Source organism: Motacilla alba, chromosome 1 (genome assembly GCF_015832195.1).
Source record: "Motacilla alba alba isolate MOTALB_02 chromosome 1, Motacilla_alba_V1.0_pri, whole genome shotgun sequence".
Classification (NCBI taxonomy): domain Eukaryota; kingdom Metazoa; phylum Chordata; class Aves; order Passeriformes; family Motacillidae; genus Motacilla; species Motacilla alba.
Genome location: NC_052016.1, coordinates 108,386,079 through 108,403,263, shown reverse-complemented (window position 1 = coordinate 108,403,263; position 17,185 = coordinate 108,386,079). Strand labels below are relative to the sequence as shown.

At 44.8% G+C, this 17,185-nt stretch overlaps 1 protein-coding gene across 5 annotated transcripts in view; it reads right to left on the bottom strand.

The window, feature by feature from the left end:
* Positions 1-17,185, bottom strand: part of NHS (NHS actin remodeling regulator) — a 247,877-nt gene that overhangs the window by 36,227 nt on the left and 194,465 nt on the right. The window contains exon 1 of one of the 5 annotated variants that reach the window (XM_038152316.1): positions 13,815-14,445. The exons of 3 other annotated variants lie outside the window; for them this stretch is intronic. In XM_038152316.1, coding sequence (XP_038008244.1) covers positions 13,815-14,037 — 223 coding nt within the window. In that variant the 5' untranslated portion in view covers positions 14,038-14,445. Of the gene's footprint in view, positions 1-12,665; positions 13,711-13,814; positions 14,446-17,185 lie in introns of those variants that run through there. One more of the 5 variants, XM_038152326.1, reaches the window with a different exon arrangement.

Here is a 17,185-nt window from a genome sequence, read left to right as displayed (position 1 = left end):
CAGCCCGCAAACCACACAACCACAGACTGGACTGGGCTCTAAGTGACCTTAGAGATCACCTAGTTCCAGCTTCCTTTCGTGGGCAGGAATACCTTTCATTAGAGCAGATTGCTCTGGGCCAGGAGAGGGGTCCCTTTCCACACTGTCCTTCCCCAGTCTCACTTCTGACGGGACACTTGTGTTAAACAGTACAGCAAGCTGGGCTGTGAGAGTTCAGAGCAGCACACTGAGAACAAGGCCAGCTGAATTGCAGAGTTTCATTTGTTGAAACAATAGGGAACACAGTCCTTTTGTTTGGCAAGGGGAAGGAGAGCTGCCCGAAAATAAAGATTTATGCCCCTTTCACTTCTATACTTTCTCAAGGGAATTGTTTTTAATGAAAAAACCTGATTAGGATTTAGGCAAGCTTAGAATTCTTGTGAGTCCCTTCCACCCATCCTGTGATGCCAAGCACATGTTCCCACAGCCCTTGCTGCCAGAGCTCCAGCTCTTACCCAGGAATTGCAGCCTCTCCCCTCCAGGCCTTTTGGGTTTGAAATTAGCCCTTAATCCATAAAGCATGGATGTGTTACAATATATAGAAGGGCCTGTATTACTTACAGTACTTTCTATACACAGACAAAAAGACTTTCTATACAAGACACCAGGATACACTGAGTGACTTTTTAAAGAAACCCATCCAGACAGCATTTGGAAACTCTGTCAGTGATGTTGTATATCTAGACTGCAGGATGAATAACTTATGTCAAGATAAATTATTTTCCCACTGTTGTTATTATTTGAATAACATGTTCTCAGCTTACTCACCTTAGGCACTAAATTTTTTTCCTGCAGACTAGCACTGTTTTTTTCTACTCTATTTCAAGCTCTTGCTTACCTCAAATGGTCCACAAGCCTCAAATGGCAAATGCCAGTGTGCAAATTTAACCAGGAGGTGAGCATTGGTAGCTGTATCCCCTTGCATGTCCCTGCAGAGGTGCAGACCTGTAACCATGCCAGCTGGGGAGCCCCTGAGGCTCAGCTGACCCACTAACTCCCACTTCGAAGTGAGACATCACAGCCAATGGCAACTAGTACATAAAATGCAGCATGAATGAAGCTAAAATGAATTTTAAAGTGTTTACTTCTTTTAAAGCGTCGTAGGGTGTTAATAAAGATCATAACATGGCTAAGCTTCATTGTTATGGCTAATATGGCTTTATGAGCCCAAACCATATCCCATTGTTTGCACTCACATTTATACTATTAAGCCACGTATTCATGCACAAAACCTAAACTGAGTTCTGACGGGGTTTCTGAAAAGCCACATCTGCTGAAGAGCTTCAGGGTTTGTCAGAGGCTGCAGGGGTGTGGACCACTCTCTGGTGAGAGCTGTCATCCAGCACATAGCTGCAAACAGCTAATTCTTGCACATTTGTAACTCCTCTGCCTTTGTGCACGCCTCGGACCCAGTACAGGGCAGCTTTCAACACGTTGGCTTCAGCACAGCAAATACACAGAGTGGCAAACAACTGCTCCCTTCATGTTCATATAAAATGATCACCTTTTAACTGTGGGCAGACATTTTATTACGACCATGTACCAACCCCTGCACACGAAGAAGAAAACCAAAAGGCATGGCTGAAATGGCCACATTTCATTGCATCCAGTGAAAACCAGAGCAGAGATGTCAGGTGTCAACACCTACTGCCAACTATCAAATGCCACCATGGAATGACGGCACTGACAGCAACACTGGGCAGGAAGTCTTCAAACTCTTAGCTGTAAGCAGTGATGAAAATTAAATAAAATTAATCTGCAGGAAATAGGCTTCTTGAAAATAAAAAAAAAAACCACCACAGGAAAAGAAATTTAACTAGAAAATACTTTCAGGAAAGGAATAAGGCAGGAAACAAAGGAGAGCGGGGAGAAGGGCATTGGGAGAAGGGAGAATTGCCATTAAAGTTATCATGCAGAAAGTATAAGTTAAAAGTGGGGTCACTGAGTAGCAAACAGTGTTTGACCTTAATGCATCGTGTATCAAGTGGAATGGTGAATCAGGGCAGAGGGCACTCCGGGGACACTCAGATTTATTCACTATGAGCAAAGTTGACAATATTTCCAAACATAAAGAAGCAGACAACTGAAAGTAATCACAAAAGTTACTTTCCTCAGGGGAGATTTGTCTCCCTGGAGAATTTCTGTAGCTAACAGATAGGCTCCTCACTGATTTTGAGTACAAATGAGCCTCAGAGAGATCTGAAAACTCCTCTAGCAGCACCTGTCCCCCTCTGTTGACTGTGGAAGGACCATGAGAAGACTGACTGTGAGGAGCTGACATGTGCTGTCACCACCAGGCACCAAAAGGGGAGACATCACCTTTATGGGGTAGCCAGGCTGCCTGCTTGGAAACAAACATGACTCTGCAAAACTATGGATGGGTTATCACATTTAGTTGTTGAATATATTTAATGACAAAGTAAAGTGTAAAATTGGGTCACAGACAGGCAAGCTACCAAAGCATAAGGTGAGTTTTAACTCAAAAGGTAAAGCATTGTCTGAGAAGCTGAACAAAATATATTCATTTTTATGAAGGAAGGGATAAACACACTCATAAATGTGACACCATAGGCTGGGCCAGGTGTAATTTTGCTGTCCTTACTCTGTCCTTCCTGAGTCATGGATATCCCTGACTTCTCTGGACCCTCCAGCTATGCCAGGACATCAGGTCTGGCCCTACTTACCCCCCTCCTACTTCATTGCCTTCTCTTCTCTGCCCCTCTTCTTTCTGTGTGGATTTTCCGAGTGGTGTTAAAAAAAGGAAGTGCTGGAAGAGGTGCCAGACTGCTCTAGAGGCTGAGATGCTGTACATGCTGAACAGGGAAAGGCAGACACCCACGGATCCAGCACAGCCTTGATCTGGCAGGATCTGTGGAGGGGGGAGGTGGCAATTGCTCCTCACATCCTTTCAGCTCCCGTGGCATCTGCCAGCACAGGCGGAGGGGCAGCCACCCCAGCCAACTTTTTTTTTATAATATGGATCTTGTTCATAAAGTGAGAGACATTTTATATACAAATACAGATCAGTTCCCTGCCATCTGCTTATTTCTATGTAGCATCTAAAGTATCATAAGGGTGTTACAGAGAATATGAAAACAAGTCTTACCTCTGCTGCCGAGCTTAAAAAAAAAAAAAAAGGAAAAAGAAAAAAGGAGAAAATATAGGTGTTGGTATGTAGGGAAAAGCTAAAAACTGAGACAGCATTTTCAATCATGGTTGCCTGGGCTGCTGTTGTTGGATGCTGTGGATGGATGGTAAGTGGATATATTGTCACATCCCTGCTCTGGGCCTGGTGCAAGTTACCTCCTGGCCTTCAACAGCCATCTCTTGTCCTGCCAGGGACCTCCCAGCCTTTTTTGTGGTCTTTCTACTTGTGTGTCTCAAGAGCAGAAAGCACCCTTTTATACTAAGCATTTGCACATACAATTACAGGCCCTGCACTGGGGGGGTCTATTTAGTGTTACACTCTCACAGATAAAAGCAGTCCTTATTCCCCACTAGGACACGCTCCAAACCTTTGCAGATGAGCTGTGGTTTGTACTGCCCAGGCTGCAGTTTTGGACCCACAAAACTAGAGGATCCTACAGCACAACCAACCTTCTCCATGTACAAGCAGCTCCAAAGCACTGCACCACTGGTTCATGACTCAGAATTAACCCCCCATGGTCAGTATAGCAAAAAGAGCCAGGTTGCCTGGTCCCACCAGAGCCCAGACCCACACAGCATGGGAGGACACAAGAATTCACTGGTCATCCGCCAGAGTCATTGTCATTCAAGGATTTTTAACTACTGTATTTAAATACAGCTAATTCTGATAAATCAAGATTGTTTCCCTCACTTGCCAGTTTGGTAATTTCATCTTCATGTTTATTCCCATTAGTAAGTATTGATTTCCTCTGGGATGCAGAACATTTTCTTGCAGTAAGTGAGAGTGAGGTCTTTTTGGCAAGGTTTTTGTTACCCTTCGAATTTCTGAAGTTTGGGTATTGTAATATTTCACATACTTTCATTGCATCCAGAAAAAAAGGATTCTGTGCAAGAGCACAGAAGAAAAAATACATAAAAAGTGCAGCCACCACTTAGCTAAGAAAATGATATTAGGCAAAGATTAATTTGAATGCTTTTCATTTGAGTTATCCTTTATCCCATCTATCCAGATTCCTTCTGTGTTTGCAATATTGCACAACAGCAACACTTTAAAAATACCACAGTGCTTCTTCACTCGGCAAGGGCCAGAGCAACCTCTGCACAGCTAGTAGGACTCTCCCTATTTTTGGCTAACTACTGTTACACATACTTCTGGGATGGGAAAGCTACAACAAAAATTCAGCCCATCAGAAGAACATGTCTAAACTTTGAAGATTCTCATTTAAAGTCATCCAACAACTTCTTTTGCAGATAGTTCTACAGGACAGTGGAATCATTTCCAAGGCTTTAAGAAAGTTCTGTCACTACTGAAGTTACAGCCACATCCACGATAACATATGACTATATGACAAAGGGAAATATTTGCTAAAGGGGTGGCTCAAAGACACTAATCTTCCTTCCCCTTTGATGCTCTTCTGTAGACACTCAGTGAATGTAGGGTGATCTTGCTCCAGAAATACTGGAGCCAGAAGAAACCAAAGCACCAGACATGCCTCACAGAAATAAGCCTTGAAAAAGGACTGTGAGCAGAAACACCTTTATCACCCCATTAATGAACCACTGAGACAGATATGTGCTCAAAACTGAGCTTATTCATATAATCCCCAGGGCAATTTTTGTATTCAGAAACTCTTTATTTTGAGGGCAAAATGACATTAATTTGTTGCCTACCACAGAAAGCACAACTTTGCAGCAGCACTGTCACTGCAGGGTTTGTGTTGAGTCGTTCATCCCAAAAGGAAAAAAATGTCTCTTCCTCCAGCCAACTCCATATTCACCCCAGACCCCCTGCCATGAGCTGAAGCCCCACTGAACTACAGCTCTTTTCCAGCCTTTCAGCTGTCATCATGCCCAGCCATGCTGATGGGGGCTCAAACAATCAGGTAATTAATCCTCCATTAACATGAAACCAGGGAGACTTGGGGCTAGCTGTCCATCAGATACATATTTCAGCAGTACCTAACATAGCCAGGTGTCTGCATAACACTGGTTTTAAGATTACAGTTGATGATGACCAGAGTTTCATTCTGCATTTCATGCTAGCAATCTTCCACTTGGACTAGATGATCATGGTAGGAGGCTCTTACCAATTGAAAATATTCTATTATTCTATTCTATTCTATTCTATTCTTCTACCAACATGACAAACACTGCTAATTTTGTACCTAAGCTTCAAATTCATGGTATGTCCCAGTCTGACAACTCACTGCATGCAGGGCCTCTGCAGTACAGTGTTGGGAGGTCATGCACCAATACAAGCCAGTGTATTGTGCATATGAGGCAGTGACTCTCTGGAAATAATTCAGGGTCTAGCTAACTCCAGCTGTGCTACCTGGTGTCATTTCCCACTCTCAAACTGTGAAAGTTCTTCAGGTTTTAATGCAGCAAAATGACCTCTGCTTTTATACAGTACATTATACTGGCAAAGCAGCTGCAGCCGTGCTGACAGAACTGCATTTTAGCAGTCAGTCTACTCTTTGCACCTCCATATTCTTCAAAAAGTACATGACGCTGATAAATGGTAGCAATGGCTTTGGCTGGCACAGTTTCACTGGTCAAAGATCACATTCTTTTCAGAGCTTTGTCCCATACTTTTGCACAAGCAGAAATGAACTGTGAAGAAAATCAGCCTCAGTATATTCATTCAGACTTGTTATGGGGAACACAAGCTTTTAGATTCAGACCACATGAAAGGAATTTTGAAGTGTTATACTTCAAAATTTTATACAGCTTATACTCTTAGCTTCATTGACAGCAATTTCCTCCCCTTGAGCTTCCCCACTTGACCTACAGAGTAAATATGTCTTCCCAGAAATCATAAATTTCCACCCAGCAAAGCTGAAACCCTTTTCATGGGGTCCCAATCTCCTCAGGGTTGCTTTGTATGCTAAATCTTACTCTGATAGCCCACAGACCACAACACATAATGTAAATAAAGTTTATTGCATCTCTTGGAGGTACCACAAACTGCACAGCGCCTCTGTTTAAACAGCTGCCAGAAGTTCAAGCCAGGGCTCTGCCTGACTCCAGAAAAGTTTCCAATAATGCCACGGAGACTTCACTGTGATGTTGGCACCAGAAACAACCTGGGACTCACAAGCTGACTAGGTCATGTAATCACCTTCCTGCAGAGAGGATCAGAGACTGCAACAAGGCCAACCCAGGGCAGGATGACTGCTTTGGAAAACAAGCAAGGCTTACTGAAAGGCTCAGGGCAGAGAAGATGGATTCCTGAAAAGTTGCCAGTAAGTGTAGGTGTTGTGAAGAGGCACCACAGAAAATGCACCGGAAAAACTGCATGAATTGTAGAAAGTAGAAACCCAGTGCAAATTCAGAGCATGTGACTAGAGTAAACCAGACTGACACATCAGACAGCCTTGGAGTAGGCTAAACACTTTCTGCTACATTCATGCAGTTGTGTTCAACTTACAGGCTTTTTTTTTTTTTTTTAATTTTGCCTCATATGAATAGACACCTGGCACTGCCAAGGCAGAAAGAGGCAGTCATATGTTGAGACAGAACAACTAAAGACAAAAGATGCTATCAAATTTGGGAGAACCTCTTTCCTTTTAGGTATTTGCTGGACTTCTGTAATATTGAAAGAGTGAAAAATTATGAAAGGCAGGTTTAGGATGTAATGGACTGATCCAAAGAACCAGTACTGAGCCTTCCATATGTGCCAGAACTGTAGATTCTAAGGCACATTTCCAGGATGAACACCTTTTCCCCATGGCACTACTAGACCCAGGCTGGTGATACCAATCCAGTGACTGAGCCTCTGCTCTGGCAAGTCTTGATGCTTGCAGAAAATCACACGATTTGGACTGGACTGTAACCTTGGAGTTTTGGAGTTGTCTGAGATTGGCATCACATGTCCATGCACATCATGGAAGAAAAAAAGACAGCACATTACTGTTAGTGCAGGTTGAATTGGAGGGGGCTATCATTTAAGCACTGCACACCTTGTGTTTAAAAGGCTATTCAAGGTATTACAGTAATTTTTCTCAAAAATCAGCTGCAGCATCCCCTGTGTACTCTGCCTTCCCAAAATGGTCATTAACCCAGGCCTCACTTCTGCTCTTCCTGCCATTCAAACTGCCCTAGTGCAAGGGCAGTCCCTTCCTTACAGGTCATGAAAGAACATCTTGAGAATAAAATTCAGTCACCAAAACCTGTGAGGAATTCAGTTCATACCACCAAACCTTGGTTTTTCACATGGTTATATGACACACTCACTGTTTCACAGTTAATTTAAAAAGTGTACAGTCACTGAACTTTTCTGATCCGTAGTAAAAATGCAACCATGAGCTTCAACTAAGTTCCTAAACCACTGATGGACAGGTTATAATAATTATTGCAGGCTCATCTCAGCATTTGGAGTTAGACAGTTAAAGTAGAAGGGCTTTGGTAGGGAGGAGCTGAGACAGGGTCTGGGACAAAGGAAGTGCAAGGGAAAATTAATCCTTCCCTTTGCAGCCTCCCTTACCACGGCTGTATTTGAAGCAGGCAGGCTGGAGCAGGGGTGTAGTGAGGTGGTCACAAACCCCACACTGGCCTCGCTGCTGGCCAGTTACACAGCAGAAACCCTGGGATACAGGTGGGGGACATCAACTGGCTCACGCTGCAGGCTGTCAGGAGCACAGCAGGTGAAGCTCTCCAAGGTCTGTGAGTGCTACCACAGCACAGGCAGTGAATAATACCTCGTCAGCAGGCCACATCATTGAATAGCAATAACTTCCCATAATAACTAATTAATGTCACATACAGACCAGACACTTAGAGAAAGTGCTATAGCTCTTCCTTCATCAAATTGCAGTGCTGAGGTCGAGTTTTATTCATCTGCTGGACTAGTACAAGAAGATACCTGCATGACAGCCAGAGCCTTCCCTTTGGCAGCTGTGGGCTCAATCAAGCTGCTTGGCACCTCCCCCAGCTCTATGGTGCCATTAATTCTGTGGCCATCCTGCCAGGACAGCAAACTCTAGTGTATTTGGATATCCCCCACCTATCCCTGACATGTTCTCCAGCTCTCACCCCACCCAGTGACAACCCAGCCCTGCAAAAGGAGGCTCCCAGCAGCCCCCATCTTGGGGAGGGCTCACACCTCCCAGGAAAGCACTGCCTGGACCACAAAGGTTCCTTGGCAGTCCTGAGACCCTAGGGAACCTCAGGAATTTTTTTTTTGCAGGCTCAATAGCGTGGGCATGGTCAGCACTCTATCCCCTCACTTTTCCTGTGTACCAACAGGGGGACACATCTGTGACACTCCACGTCGACCATGTTGCCTTTTCATTCATAAAAGGCAGCCTTGTATCTTTAATCACTTTGCCAGATAATAGCAAAGAAACAGTTGATTGCCTGTGTTATCAGGCACTATTGGAAAAGTCTAGATAAGGATGCTGAACAACCTAGTCTTATTAGAATTCCACATGCAAACGCTTCCCCATAATCCAGAGTCATCTGTATCCCAGCAACCCTTTAAATTTCATTCTCACTGAATTGCCAGATCTTTATCAAAATATAATTACAGTCTTAATTTGGATGATAAATTTTGATTGCTTGTGCTGTGCCAAAAAAAAGTCAGGTACACAAAAAAAAAATGAGGTGCAACTGTGAGATGTGAATCTGCATATTCTGACATTGGTGCATCACCTTTCTTCTCATCAAAAGTTTGGCTCTGATAGCCAGCAATGAGGTTATGTAGGGGTAAATAGGCAGGGACATGCAAAGACAGTTTTCTTATGCCATCAAATGAAATTTGCACAGGGAAGAATTTGAAATCTGCAGTTGCTTCTGAAGATTATCACTATTATGAAGATTATATACTATTATCATTACGAGGTAAATTATGTGCAGCAACGCTGTGCAAAGTGGAAGAAAACACCAGCTCTTCCTGAAACAAGAAGAGATTGGGCAGAACTCACCTTTTTTGTCCCACTGCCTTGCCCCCCTCCTTCAATTACTGGCAGAAAACAGTGCACTGCTTTATAGTTATATCCAGATTACGTGGATAGTTACAAATATTTGTCCAAAACAAGCAGCCTAAAAAAATATTCCAGAGGAATATAACCACTGCCTACTCTACCAAGAGAGCCCAAAGGAGAGGAAATGGCCCTGCTAGCAAGCCATGGAGGTTACCTAGTTTCTGACTTACCAGAGTACTGCAGCCCAAACCCACTTCAGTTTAACCCTGTTGAAATGCCAGGGGGGAAAGATAATTACTCAGATGACAATGGCATAAATGCAATTAGACGTTTGACCTTAGTGATTCTTAGTCACATGCACAGAGTTGAACTAATTGCTGAATTTGGGGTTGGAATGTTCTTCTTTTCCACAAACACACACTGAGTTATTTGCACTTTTTCTGCTTTCCTGAGAAGGATCCTTTCCTAGGAGAGATGTGATTTCATCCCTTGAAATTAATTTCCTTTCCTCCTATGGGGGCTTTGGTACCCAGCCTTGGTCCTCTTTCTTATCTGCTTCTGTAACTTTGATCACCATTGCATGCACCATAAAATACCTCTCTGTATAAAATAAATATAGAGGTATAAAATACCTCTCTCACACCTGTGAGCTTGAATTCATTCTTGTGGAGGGTATGTTGTCCTCCCCTGAGAAGACCATGCAAGATGAGAACAACTGGAACAGTAAGTAAATTCCACCACAAAAGCATGCAGAAGGCTCACAGTGTAGATTGGAAGTCACACTGGGTCACAGTTACAGTATGAAAAATGTGCTGCTTCCTCGTGGGCAGTGGTCAGCTACATCACTCAGGTGAGGTCTGTTTCCCTAGTGCTCCACAGCCCCAGCACTCTCAAGAGACCACTCCAAACCAAATGTGATTTTGTCCAGAGCCTGATACAAGCAAACACAGTTGCCAACTAATGGTAAAATTCAAAGCTCACTGAAGTCCAGAAAGATACTGCAACCTCTGCAGTCACGTCTGTGCCCCGGGTCCCATTCCCTAACAATCATGTCCATCACTGACACATCAGTAATGCTTTTGCTGACAGCAGCAGTACAAGGTTTTACAGCTGAGTGGTCTGAGGCATTGAACCATTCTCATCCCTTTGGTGGTAGGAGCTCAATGGGGCTAAAACTGCAGTAGAAATGGAGGGCAGGAAGGAACCATGTGAGAATTGTCTGGTCTGTGACTTTTCCAACTCTAAAACACAGCTAAAATTAACAGCAAATGAAGTACCCACCTCCTGACACAGAAAATGTTTCCTATAGTGAATTTTGACTGACGTGTGACCAAACCTGTCCTAAAAATGCCAAAATGTAAAGCCAAGTGTAATTCCACTACTCCAAAGTGGACTAAGTATTTTTAGTTCACTCCAATTTTATTATTCTTAAAAAGCCTTAAAGAAGGGCATCCTATAAGCTCCATGGGAGCCTGTCCCAGTGCTTTATTCCTCTTTGTGCTTGGAAAGGTCTTGCTAACCTTCCCCTGCTGCAAAGTCAGCTGGCTCCTAAGGGGGAAGGCTGCAGAAGCGGGTATGCTGGCTGCAGTCACATGCAGCTCCCCTCTTCTTTGGATATCAGACTCCATCTCCATCTCTAGTGCCATAAATTTGCAACTTCTCACCTCAGATGAACTGAGCTGAGACAAAAATGCCAGAATTAGTGCCCTGGCCCAAAATCTAGAACTAGTTTTCATACCAGGCAGTGAGGGAAGTGGGAATGCCTAAGGCCCCAAAGGAGGATGATGAATTGCTGCTTATTCCACATGCACAGTTCTTTGCTCTCCTTTAAAAAAATGAATTTATTTCATTCTGGTGAAGGATGCCATGCTAAAATCACAGGAAAACAAAGTTGCCTGTGCACAGCAGCAGGTTCAGCCAGGCACTAGGGAGATGGAAAGCTTCCATATGCCATGGTGACTAGTTCGGTTCAGCCTGTTAACCATTCCCTCCACCTGGCAGGCACACTGCCCCCCACATAAGCACTGTTAGTGAAGGCAAGCATGCATCTGGATGAGAATCAAACTGAGAGAAACATGCAATTTTTAAAGCCTGTCTCTGATTTACATGTTCCAGCACTAAGGCTAATGTTGAGAGGACTGGCAGAAGAGGTTACCAGATTTACTCTTCCTCTGCACCATGGCATGTTGCAGGGGGAGGAGTCCAAAATGGCCCCTGTGATGGCTGCCAGCATCTTCACAGTAGCTGCTAAAAGAGAGGCTTATTCCTCCCAGCTACTCCTCAGTAAGAGTTTTCTCTAGGGCAGCAACGGATTCCTCAAGCCTTCAGCCATAGCAGGAACTTCCTGAAGGAACATTTCATATTCAGAAGGAATCACAATGTTCCTATTCCTTTCCTGCCTCTTTCATTCTTGAGCCCAGATCTCCCATCTTTAAGCTCACAGTTGTCATGACAAACTACAGCAGGAGGTCTGTGGCAATCGCATGAACATCCCAAGTTCCTAGTAAGCAAAACTGCAGTCTGGCTTCCTCAGCTGTCTTGAATGTTGTTCTAGGTAAAAAGACAGGCAAGTCTCACCACTGGGAAATGGAATCCCAGAGAGGAATGTGGCAAGCCTCCCACAGACAAATGGACTTTTGGCATTACACCCCCTGCCTTTGGACCCAGCATCATCACAACAACCACAAACCCAAACTGCAATGGTGATACCAGTAGCTGAATACTTGGAAATATAAACTGGGGATGCTTTTCACTGCCCACCATTTAGGCTGAGACACTTCACCCTTGAGGGACCTGCCTTGACAAACTTATTTATCTAAAAATGGCTTGACTGCTTCTGCTGATTCCAGGAACCAGAGACAAAATAACCCTCTGTCCACAGCACAACCCGGCATCCCACTGATTTCTATGGAAGACAGCAACAGGGCAAATGCAGTGGAGGGAGCAGCACACAAGTGGTTAATGCATGCCATGAAGAATTATACATACATATACTGTCTAACATAGCCAGAATCTTTTATGTTGACATTTTCCATTCAGTGCCACTAGAATTAAAATGCTCATAATAAAAACCTGCCAATCAAAAGCATAGAAATTATCACCCAAGCAAAATTCATTTCTCTCTAGATAGTTGACCAGAAGTCTTTCTGCCTCCTACAAGCAACATTAATGCCATCCATTACAACAACAAATGCCAGTCAAGTCCCTTTCTTTCCACCTGTGATTTTAAAAGTACGTTTCCTGTGCAGAATGCTGTGTGCTTGGCAACCTCTGCATCTCCCCTCCTGATGAGTAGCAGAAACGCTGCATGCTAAACTCTCCTGTAATGACATGGATTCCCACATCACCGAAAAATTCTCAAACTACCTAGGACAAACTTCAAATAACCTGCAAGGTATTTAAAAAACCAGAGGCAACAGCAAAAGTCAAACCCTCAAAACATACAGAGAGAGAGAGAGAGAGACAGAGAGAGAGAGAGAGAGAGAGAAAAGATAAATGCCCTCTGCTTGATCCAAAATAACAGAACAGTTCTGCATAGGAAAGAAAATTCATTACCATTGTGGGGACCCTCAGTCATTTAGAGTCTCCAGTCAAGGCTCAGAGCCATTCTGAGACTGAAGGTTTTTCCTTTAACTTCACTCCCCAGCTCTGCGAGGAACCAGTTAAAAATGACATCACTGCTCATACTACCCTCCTCCCCCTCCCCATTCACTTGCTAAAAAAGCTGAGGCTGCTCCTCTCCCCCTGCATTGGCTCCAGATTTGGTCCTCACTGCTCTTCGACAAGTTCCTGGTCTGCAGTTGACTGTGTGCATCGGTGTCAGTGCGGGACGGAGGATGCGCCTCTGCGCGTGTCCAGCATCCCCGCTGGCCCCCACTTGAGAAATAAAATAGCCTTTCCATTAAGAAATCAGAAGAGGTCTAACCTTGCGATGTATAATGCATTACACAACCAGCTCCATTTACAGAAGGCAGGCAGTCTTACTCTTTGAAGTGGAAGGGAGAGAGAGACCCTCCAAGGGGCTCTGCCTTTCACCTCATCTTCCTTAGAGGAGAGGACTCTCTCTGTGGTCTGCTGCATCCTCCTTGCATTAGGACTGCAATCTATCTTTTTTTTTCTTTTTTTTATTTCCCTCCTCCTGAGTGTGACATCATCAGAGACCAACTCTACTTCTGTAATAAAAAAGAATCCCAAGCAGAGCTACCTGGGACGAGGTCATCTGGAGGACCCAGGTGATTCTGTCTCCTGAACAAATGTCACTTCTTACAAAAATACTTCGCTCTTACACACTGTCATCGGGATTTAATAACCCTGCGCTTGCTGCAGACCGGGAGACCCCGCTGCAGGGCTGAGATCAGTCTCGTTTCTATCCCTGCAAGCTCCACTGGCATCACCAGCGAGCAGGCACCTCCGGAGCGCTCCCTGGTACGCATCATTCACCTCTCAGCCCCTCTGCTCCCCGCTGACTGGAGAGGATGCTGCAGCAAAATCCCTCGGCCAGCGCTCCGGGCTGCTGCAAAGCAGCCGGGCTGCGAGCGCCCAGCGCACACGCTGCCAGATCTGCTCCGCTCGGCTCAGCCTTCCGAGCATCACCGAGGGGCCTTTGGAAAACACGGTCACCCCTGAGCGGCGGCTGCAGGAGCCAGCAGCTCCCGGCCAGCCGCAGAGCGGGGCCTGTCGGTTGCCAAGGGCAATTCCCCTTACCTGCATTTTCTCTCCCGGCAGAGCGCTGGGAGTGTGCTGAGCCTGCCCAGCCCCGGGGCAGCCGGCGGGCTCCAGGCTGCCGGGGATGAGCCCCTCCGCCGCCGCCGGGGCGCGGGAGGGATGGCGGCTCCCGGGATCGGCAGCCTTCCTTCCCTGCGTGCTCCCATGCTGGCAGCGGCAGCCACGGCGGTGCCAGGAGAGAGGAGCCCGAGTGCACATGCATATGGATAACATACGCCTCCGGGTACCTGCTGCACAGACACAGGGCTGCACGGAGATATAAACACAGACTTGCATTCTGGATGGCTCCCCGCTTCCAGCAAAGCCGCAGACGTATCAAATACCGCGCAAGTAAAAGGGCGGACGGGATAAGTAATTGGAAAGATGCGCAGATGTGGCACTTAGGGACATGGTTTAGCGGTGGACCTGGCAGTGTTAGGTTAATGGCTGAACTCCGTGATCGTGGAGGTCTTTTCCAACTGAAATGATTCTGTGATCTTACGATACGACTGCATTAGCAAATGTGCTCTGACTCCTTTTTGTGCCACCTGCCTACACAGCCTGCACACGGGTACAGCCCTCGCTGCAGTGCTGACTGCAGGTGAGTACCTGACACAGGGCTCTACAAGCACCACAAAACTTAGGCAACCTCCTCTGAAAGGGGCAGTGGTATGTCACACATGACATGTAATAGTACTGCTTTGTAAGCTAGAAATGTCTCACGTGGAGGGGACTGGAAATGTCTTTCAACAATGAAACCTCCATCAGAATTAGGAACGTGCTGGTGCATCAGGTTCCAGAGAAAATCTTGTAGAGACAGGGAGTCAGTGGGAAGTTGAAGGAAGTCAGTAAAAACCCTGCCTTCAGAGTTTATTCATAACTCCCTCTCCATTCTTTTTCAGACCTGTGCTTTGCATGTGGGCTGGTAACACATTCTTATCAAACACCAGAGCCTTTCTGAACGAGCCAGAATTAAAAACCTGACATCTTCTGTCAGCTGGGACAGAACAACATTACACACTCATGAAAGAGAGGATGTCCACTACAGAGTGTCCCACTCCATCTTTCAGCAAATATCTCTGCAGGTCCTCCTCTCCACATCACAGCCCTACCAGACTGCACTCATCCTCTCCAGGCATGCAGCAGGAAGAGGTCTCTGGCACAGGCACAGTGAGGAGCAATGACTGTAGTGCATAGGGATGTAGGACCATCTCGGAAGCTCTGCCAGTGTGAACATCCATAAATACAAAAGACCGTGTCCTCTGCCATCCCTCTTCACTCAGTTTTCCATCTGCTCTGGCAGGGATATCACAGTCTTTAGCAAAGGGGGATCCTACATACACGTAGCAGCATCAATACCATCTCTGGAGAAACATCGATTATACATCATATGCTAGATCAAGAAGACAAAGAAGAAAGTGTGCCAATTCACCACATTCATATTTCATTTCTAAATGAAGTGTTTAACCCAGTTTCTTAAGGAAGAAATGTGAACCTGCTGTTGCCTTGTCCCATGCATCCAATCCCCATCATTTTTGAGTTCCCTCCCCAAATTTGCCAGAATAATATGAATATGTTCTAATTATATACCTACAAATTTAAGATCAACAAAGTGATTTAAAAAAACAAATCAGTGCCACTCCCATTTAGGACAGACAGGTACAATTTTCACTGGCAATCTACTGGCTGGCTGGCCCTGTGCCTGGGGTGGTCCCCTTGCTGTGGGAAAGGGAAGAGTGTCCTCTGGATTTTCTGAAAAGGCAAAAAACATTTCAGAGAGTGAAGGACAGGTCTACAAGTCCACATGAAGTTCTTACTTCTTCGTTTTCTTTGGTTAATGTGACCATGTATTTAGCGTTTTTGTTTCCTCTTCCTAAATCTGCTTCTCATGGGTCAGAACGTTGGAGCACAAATGCTTGTGGACTTTATTTCCTGATCAAACCCTTGAACACAGCCTTCTCATTTTACTTTGGTTCTCCTAAGCAATGACATTGCTTTAATCTACAGACATTTTAATCTACAACATTGGCAGACTGCTGGCTGGTTATAACAGCTCCCAGACCTGACAAGTTCCACGCTCATTCCTGGTTGTGAGATGTTTTTGCAGGAAAGCAAACAAACTCATTCCTGTAAGAAAGAACAGGTAAGCAAAGTGTGGGATTGGGTGGTGGAAAGATCCCAACAGAAATAAATTAGGGTTGGAACTTTATACAGAGCTCTCAGAACTCTCAAAGAGGCAGAAATCCTTTCAGTCAGAAGGAAGAGAAACTTGCCCACCTATCCCATCATTTTCCCCTCCTGTTATACTGATATTAACTAACTGTTTTCCTTGGTGAATGCAGATTGTTTCAAGTTTTTAGGTGACTGAGTTGAAGATCAGTGCTCAAATAAATGATCCTCAAGTAGCACTACTGCCCTAATACATGCATTTCAGTGTACCTTGTGGTACCTGCAAAGCACATGGGGCAGAATATGTTCCATAGAATACAAATTCTCCACTTGCCTTAGCAAATGCACCTTGTTTGGGAATTCCACTATCCTCTTTTCTCTAGTTATATGCCTCCCACAAGCACAGTTTAACAAATGCATTTTATCATGTAAATGGGTGTTTCCAATTTTGAGAATCCTTCAGAGGTAAGCCGAGAGTCCTGGACTACTTTCCTGCTCTGACCAGTCTTTAAATGCAATCAAGTCTGGTAACAGACACGAAGGAGTCAGCAGATGAATGTCACACATCTATTTCCTCTGCTATTTTTAACAGCACAGAGTGTACTAAAAGGAAGAACGGAAAGTCCTCCTCTTTAATGATGTCCCTGAAATTTCTGAAAAAATCCAAATTTCAATACTCTTCCATTTCAACCCAAACTGTTACAAAGTAAATCAAGGTCACGGCTGTCTGTCACTTTCCCAAATTACTCTTGAGTAAAGACAGCCCTCAGCCAAATAATATCAGTCTAAATAGGAACTCAGCCTCTTCTGTTTCATTATCCCAGAGAGGTTTCAATTTCAAAGCTGACTTGGACCACATAAAAGGCAGCTTTTAAGCAGGAGCAGTATGAATATTTCTGCCTCCCCTCTATTTTACCTTCTCAAGGAAAGAAAGAAGAAAATAAGACCCAGTACCAGTTCTGGTGATCTGACATAAGAGAAGGAAGCAGAACACAGTGATATTCCTTTGACAGGAAATCTCAGTGCCATTATTTCATCATCTGTCTTCCTTCCTGCTCCACTTGGCTGCATGTACCCTAAAAACAGGCAGCTCCAGCCTGCCTCTCTCCTTTCAGAGGAGCTGGCCATCGTTGGCAGGGACATTGCCAAGCACCCCACCATTTGGCAACAATAAGTTACAATTCAATCAACTCTGGACATCC